This window comes from Malania oleifera, chromosome 13 (genome assembly GCF_029873635.1).
Source record: "Malania oleifera isolate guangnan ecotype guangnan chromosome 13, ASM2987363v1, whole genome shotgun sequence".
Taxonomy (NCBI): domain Eukaryota; kingdom Viridiplantae; phylum Streptophyta; class Magnoliopsida; order Santalales; family Ximeniaceae; genus Malania; species Malania oleifera.
In genome coordinates, this window is record NC_080429.1 from 52,054,925 (window position 1) to 52,062,957 (window position 8,033).

At 32.7% G+C, this 8,033-nt stretch overlaps 1 protein-coding gene across 1 annotated transcript; it reads left to right on the top strand.

Moving 5' to 3' along the window:
* Positions 1-6,654: 6,654 nt before the first annotated feature.
* On the top strand, positions 6,655-7,631 carry LOC131145841 (amino acid transporter AVT1I-like). The gene is made up of 3 exons (XM_058095020.1): positions 6,655-6,742; positions 6,860-7,467; positions 7,620-7,631. Exons 1-3 carry the CDS (start codon positions 6,655-6,657, stop codon positions 7,629-7,631), a joined length of 708 nt encoding a protein of 235 aa, XP_057951003.1.
* The last annotated feature ends 402 nt before the right edge of the window (positions 7,632-8,033 follow it).

Below are 8,033 nucleotides of genomic sequence, written 5' to 3' on the forward strand. Positions count from 1 at the left end.
TAAGTTCTCTTGCTCACTCATTGAAAAATTTTTTTGCTAAGAACTCTGAAGTGCTGATCCTTCTTCATTTGAATTCTTACTACTAATCCTCTTCTAAGAAGGATATTGGTGAATTCTACACTTGAGCTTCATTCTATTTCCTATTGATATTTTACATTGAAGTATATAGTGCTGAAATTGTACTAACTTGCTCTTTGAGAGACTATACTTGTATGCAGATTTTATCTTGTGTTTCTTGTAGTTCATTGACGTTCCAAGGTGTTTGGATCGTTGGCTAAGCAAGGGGATATTGCTTAGAGAGGCGAACTCTAGCCTATGTAAGGAGTGATCGAACGAGGGAATATCGTTTGGAGAAGGCAGGCTCTAGCCTTAACCAAGGAATGTTGTAATCGGTTTTGTTCCACCCATCAACGGAAAAGGTTTAGTGAATCCTTTGGTGGTTTTCCAAAGGCGAGGACGTAGGCTGGGTATAAGCCGAACCTCGTTAAAATCTCCGTCTCACTCTCTCTTTCCCTATTCTTTATTTTCAGTTCATATACAACTGCGTGGATGATTTAAATATCTAAATTATACATACTACGCATATTTGGAAATCAAGTAAAATTAAAATCTAATTTTGATTTGGGTTGCGGAAATCGAAAGGGAGTACGTTGGTTACACCATATCTTACGGAAACCATACGGGAGTACATTACTTGGTTAACACCCCAAAGATAAATTTACCAAGAGTTTATTTGAATTCTAAATATTTGGAAAGAGTGATTGGATTTATTTATACAGGGCTTTACTTCAGTAAGCATATATTATAATTCATAATCACAGGGCTTATATAAACAAACAGACTATCTCAAGATCTTATATTACCAAATTGCTGAATACTTTATATCTTGGTTTGGTTGTTTGTTGTTTAACTTGTACTTGGAAAATAAATTGATTGTTTGGTTTGAAGATTGTGTTTAATTGATTGGATAAAAGAACTAAGTTCTTGATTGATTAAGGAATTAAAAAACAAGTCAAGAATTGGTTAAAATAAATAAAAGAAGTTTAAGGTATTTTAAAAGGAATCAAAAGAAATTTTTAGAATCCAATTCACCCCCCCCCTCTTGGGAAGCTATTCCTAATTTCACAATCAATAAATAAACATACATGTGCAGTAAAATAAAGTACAGAATAGTAAACAATACACGTGATATGTTATCGAGGTTCAACCAAAGTGCCTACGTCCTTACCTTGGCTACACCAGCACAAGGATTCCACTATGGCTCACGTAAACAAGCAGAGCGGCACATAATACAACACGCCTTACCAGGGTGGTGCACTTAACTTTCCTAATCAGGTCTAAGCTAGTTTGGGACTATTCCACAGGGCTAGTCTCTCTCTTTCGGCCCATGCCTGGAATACAACAAATCATATGAAATTTTTGTACACAGAAATACGCTTCTTCATAAGAAAATATGTACACCCATATAGTTCAATATCACAAATCAATGCACACCACCGAATGATGAGATACAATAAATTCAGTGTAGTCATAATGTCTACTCTCAAAGATTAATGCAAATACGACAATCAGTTCATGAGAGTGTATGTGAAAGGATCTTTGTGTCGAAATAATAGTATCAATCACAATGCAGAAGGTTTCCTCCTGGTGGAGGTTCGGTTGACCGAAGGTTTCTACGTGTAGAAGTTCAGTCGACTGAACATGCCCTTTTTGTGCATTTCGGTCTTTTTCTTCTTATAAAATTACCCATATTCACATGATAACAGACACTAAAGTTATGGGGGCCATTTTGATGCAATATTGTGGGTCCTATGGTCAATCTAATGCCTTTGAGCATATACCCTAAAAATCTGGTATCGGCCGACCAAAGGATGATCCCTAAGGTCCATCTATGGTCTTGAGCTTATCTATCCTACCATGCAAGTAAGACATTAATTATTACAGACCATTGAATGTAAATTATTACAGACCCAATAATATTACAATGAATGATATATATATATATATATATATATGTTGGGTCTTCATAATTCCACAATTCTTCAAGTTGCTGCATGCTATCAATATGATCCGGTTAGTATGATCCTACACACAAACTTGAAAATCATCAAATACAAAAATTATTTGTCATTATCAAAACCAGGTGTGACCCATAGGGTCAACATCCGCCCCGCAAGGAGAAATGGTTTGGTTTCACCCAGTAAGTGAGCTAGGGAGACTGCGCCCTGCAAAGAGTAATTGTACATGGCGTCGCTCCACCTGGTTAAGTGAGCAAATAGTGGAATCTTTGGGTGGTTGGCCCAAGGCGGGGACGTAGGCTGGCTTGGCTGAATCTTGATAAAAATACTATGTCTTTCTCTTCCCGTATCTCTTCAAATTTCCGTACTTGAATGCTACATTTGATTTACTGTGCATGATTTAAATATATACATAATCTTTCTATGTGTGGAATTGGTAATTCCTTAGACAAACCCTAGGTTGCATAATACTGATTGTGGTTTTGATTTAATCTAGGAAGATTTTTTAAATACCCGATTCACCTCGCTCTTGGGAATACACCATTCCTATCAAATCCGTGTTTGCATTCTCTTTCCCTAAGCTCTTTAATTTTTAGTACTTGCATATTTGTATTTATCTTGTTGTGCTTGTTGTGCACAATTTAAATATTTTCATATCGGAATACCTAATTGGATTTGTGATTGTTTAGAAAAACCATAGGCTTGCGTAATATTAGTTGTGGTTTTCAAAATTAGGGGAATACTTGACTTAGAATATTTATAACTTCCAATTCGCCCCTCCTCTTGGGATTACACCATAAATCACACAATGCTTAACACAATCTCACAATGAAGGCAACTGAATTCGATAGCAAGAAACCAAACTCTAATACCAACTATTACAGGTCAAATATTTCACACCTTTGATGGGTTGTGCAATACTAGTTAAAGTACTATTTTTAATTAGTCAGCCAATGATAACCATAGAATCACATCCACAAGAGATGAATGTAAAGTTAGCCAAACTAGTAAGTAATTAATAAAAAAAAATGGGCAAACAAGCAGTATACATTGAAGTAGCGTCATTCATCAATGGACACCTTTAAAAAAAAGTTAATTTAATTAGTAAGGGAAGCAAGTAGGTTAAATATGATTAACAAATGCTAGTGAGTTTTACAAGACTAATAAACACTCACCCTCTCTTGAAGAGTTATGTATGCTATTTTATCTCTGATACTAGGAAATATCAAATTGTTTGAGGAGTCATATGATCCCATTTTACACTAAAACATAAATCCTATACAAGTATTTACAGGATGGTAATCCATCTCATGCACGAAATACAAATAGTTACAAGTAAGCATAATGTCCTAAATAAGCTTGGCTCATGACACTCCCCTATGTGGATCACTCATAGAATAAGGATAGACTAAAGAAGTAGTTAGAACATGATTAAGTCCTTTAAGCATTATTTAATTGATTTACTAGGGTTCTTCACCATCTTATGTAGTCTATATATAAGCATATATAGAGAAAATTTGTTGACTTTATTGTTCACTTTTTATCCAAGTAGCAAATGGGGGGAAAAAAAACTAGCTAGTGCGTACCCTATAGCTAATCTATAAAAATAATTACACTTATAATGATAATGGGAATACAAAAACTACTACGTTTTCTATCACTAATGTATAACACACTTAGACACACACGCACACATAAATATATATATATATATATATATATATATCTGTACTATACTAATTTATGCCATTCTATGACTAATGTATAACACACTTAGAGACACACACACACACACACTCACACACACACACACACATAAATATAAATAAATATATATATATATATATATATATATGTACTATACTAATTTATGCCATAAATAACTGAGTCGTTATTAAGTCATATTTTCCACAGTTAAAATATATTTTTGACATCTTAAAATAGTGCTAATTCATATGAAAAAATTAAATTACATTAATATTATTGAAGTAATTATTTTGAAATATATCAAAAGAAAGCATATTACACACACTTTAAATGTGTTTTATCTATTAGTAGTGTGTTGTGCATGTATGTATATGTGTGTGTTGAGATTCTCTTATTTCGGTGTCTACTTATAATTTTCTAAAATAATCTTATACAAGTATTAGTTATATAAAAAAAATATTAGTATAATAAGGTTGTACAAAAAAAATTAGAAAAAATAAAAAAACAACAAAGACAAAGTTATGTATATGTGTGTGTTGAGATTCTCTTATTTCGGTGTCTACTTATAATTTTCTAAAATAATCTTATAAAAGTATTAGTCATATAAAAAAAATATTAGTATAATAAGGTTGTACAAAAAAAATTAGAAAAAATAAAAAAACAACAAAGACAAAGTACTACTGGAGTCCACAAGTGGAATTATAATCTTAAATCTTCTGAAAATTGTGAACTTTTTACTTTTCTCCACCCTTTAGATTTAAAATGGTAACTAGTTTTCATCTTATAAAATTTCCATCAAACTTTCTACTAGTCATCCAAAATTTTCAAAATCTTGAAAATTTAGTGAATTTTTTTGTTAAAAATAACTAATAAAACAAATTTTTTTCTCCTAAATAAATTTTGATATTCAAAATTAGATTAAATTTCTCTCCTTGCATAAATTTTTTTTAATTAAAACTAAAGTTTCTTAAATAAAAAAAAAAAAAAGAATGAATGACAGCTTCAATTGAAATTGTATGAAAAATTGAAGTTACATATTAACTTTTACATTTATTTTTTTCATTTATATCTGAATTATTCATATACTCGTATTCAAAATAATATTTAACTAAATTATGAATGTCATTTATATCAATTGAACAAGTTTAATTTGTTGCATCTCGTACATACATGTTATTAATGTATTTTATTTATAACATTCAATCTTAAATCTTGCATTATAATATTTATTAACATTTCGTAAAATTTCATAAGAGACTTGCATCCTTTATTTGTAATTTTTATCATTTGTTAAAAATGGAAATTGAAAATGGGATTAATTTTGAAATTTTCCATATAAATTCTTGTATTTTTATAGTCTTATATTTTTTTTGTCAAAAATTGAAAATTTAGAGCTTGTTTGGAATCTTATAGTCATAAGATGTTATATTATTATTTGAACTCATGCTACCAAAGTGATGTCCAAAAAACATACCTCACGTATGTATGGGTCTAAATTTCCACTATCATGTCATCCAATAATTTGTGGATCCTAAATATTACGTAGAAGAATCAATATTCCTTGTAAATATTTTTTAAAATTAAAATTTATGAACATGGAATAGAAAGAATAATAATTTATGCAAATTATTATGCACTAATGCTAAAATAGAACCAAAAAAATAATATTTTATGGAACCTACTACCACCGAAAGTGTCAAATTTGGTGTCTACATATTCACATATTAAAATTTCACTGCATGATTACTGACATAAAATAAATTATTAAAATAAACAAAAATTTTTGTTAAATAACTTTTTTAACATTGAGAAGAATTTGAATGAAGATATAATGCCACAAGTTTAATTTTTAATGTTGAGGGATAAAAAGTTGAAGAACCTCTAGTGGACCTTCCGATCTCGATCCCATGAAAATGATAGAAAAAGAAGTAAGACTTTGAGGATCCGGGGTGTATTCCGATGCCTAAGTCAGGGATTGGCTTTCAGAGGTATGAAGCAATAGTATAGTGTGGTTATAAATGAGATACTTTGGCCTCTCCACCCGAGTCCCTATTTATAGCGGATAAATTTGACTCGAGGATGTAATGCCATTTATTGGCAAGTTATGGCGCAAACGTGAATCGCTTCGACCTTTATGGAGTTGACACCAGTTGTCTATGGCACGTGCGTGAGTCACTATGGCTTTTATGACATTTGATCCATTCTGAGTAACTGTCTTTGAGTATTGATGACCTTGATTGTTACTACGTCTTAATTCTCGCCTATGACAGATTGACCCTTTGACCTTAGTATATTTAGGGTATATCAGTTAAGTTGAAATTTTTTCAACTGAGATTAAAAAAAATCATAGAGATAACCCTCATATTTTTACATACTTTTTTATATAAATTTTTATTTTATTACACTCCCAGATTCCAACCCATTCAATTAATTTCAGTGTAACAAATATTAGGTGAAGTTTCTCATCATGGCATTTAATTGTTATAGGTTTTATGAAAATGGGAGATTTAGTACAACTAGCCTAAGCTAGCATAACTATAGTATATTTCAACTCTCAGATTCAACTATTATTTGTGTAATGTGTTTAAATTTTTGACAATAGAAAGTATGAGAGAGAGAGAGAGAGAGAGAGAGAGAGAGAGAGAGAGAGAGAGAGAGAGAGAGAGAGAGAGAGAGAGAGGGAGGACGACAACAATGCGGGATGTACTCTATATAAAGGAACAAGGAACAGCACTGCCTTGGCCGGCCATAAGCAGCGCGTGCTGTCTTAACTGTTCCAGTCATCCGAGGTACGTACGTAGTCTGAGGTAATTAAATAGCCAAGTACCGCGCTGCTGTCTTCAAACAGTTTTCATCACTTTTCATTTTTTTACCTCTATAATTGAGTTTTCTATTACTTTTTATTGACACGAAGGAGATCAAGGTAGACATGGAAGAACAACTGCCCCATTCAACCTCGGGAAGCAAAGGAACCACCTTCCTCAAAACCTGCTTCAATGGATACAATGCCTTGTGTGGTTGCTCTCCACCTCTACGGCTCTGCTACGCACCTTTATTTTATTTTTTCTTTCCAAACTTCTATGCTGATTATTTGCATATATCTAATGTTACACATTAACTGTGGCCACTGCCAGGAATTGGAATAGTAACGCTTCCGTATACACTAGCTCAAGGTGGGTGGATAACTCTTGTTCTTCTCCTTGGCGTCGCTCTCATAACTCGCTACACAGCCTTGCTGCTCCAACGGTGCATGGACTCGGACTCATCCATTAAGACCTATCATGACGTCGGCTGGCATGCATTTGGCCGTAAAGGGCGAATTATCGTATCAATTTTTATTTATTCAGCGGCCTATTTGGCATCCATAGGGTTCTTGATATTGGAAAGTGACAGCCTGCACAAGTTGTTCCCGAATGCAGGGTTCAAATTGGGAGAACATAACATAAGAGGAAAACAACTTTTCACAGTTCTTGCAGGGCTGGCAGTCTTGCCCACCATGTGGCTGAAAGATCTGAGCATGCTTTCCTTCATCTCTGCAGGTGGGAATGTGGCAATTGTTATTATTATAAGCTCCATATTATGGGTTGGTGTAGTTGATAGTGCGGGGTTTTCTGCCAAAGGAGAGCTGTTTCGTTTGGGCGGAATTCCGACGGCTCTCAGCTTATATGCCTTCTCGTATGGCGGTCATGAGGTGTTTCCAACCATATACTCCTCTATGAAGGATAAAACTCGGTTCTCTGAGGTAATTAATTAAAAAGTAGATCCCAAAATTAACACTAGAACCAGTGGTTTCTTAATTAATTCTTGACCCATGTAGTGTGGAGAAATTATATGGGAGACCATATACTCCCCTTCATGTGTCCGTGTGTCTGTTTCCTTAATAATTTATCACAGGTATATAATTAAGAAAATAGACATACAGACACTTCGAAATATGAAATTTTAATTATTTTTTTCAACAAAAATAAAAATAGAAAAAGTAAAATGTCTAAATTTTGTACTGCAACTTAAGTATATGATCAATTATCATTGTATTGTAAAATAACCTAAATTAACTATTATAATAGAATGTGAGAGGTCAAGTAGGAGCATGGGATGGGCTGTATAAGTGTTCTACCATTATTTCAATGCATGTGTTTCTTTTCTTTCTTTTCTCTTTTCTTTTTTCCTAATCTTTAAAACTTTATTTTAAGTAAATTAACTTGTAATCATGTTATGTCTAAATAAGCACAAGATATATATACACAATTACCCACACAATGGTTAAAACATAGAACTTATAAAATGTAGGTTTTAGGTTTAAACTTT

Bases quoted from the DNA above. Each gene is read 5' to 3' on its own strand.
- LOC131145841 (XM_058095020.1), top strand. From the start codon at position 6,655: ATGGAAGAACAACTGCCCCATTCAACCTCGGGAAGCAAAGGAACCACC. The intron at 6,743-6,859 runs GTTGCTCTCCAC...GGCCACTGCCAG, and splicing joins TGGATACAATGCCTTGTGTG to GAATTGGAATAGTAACGCTT.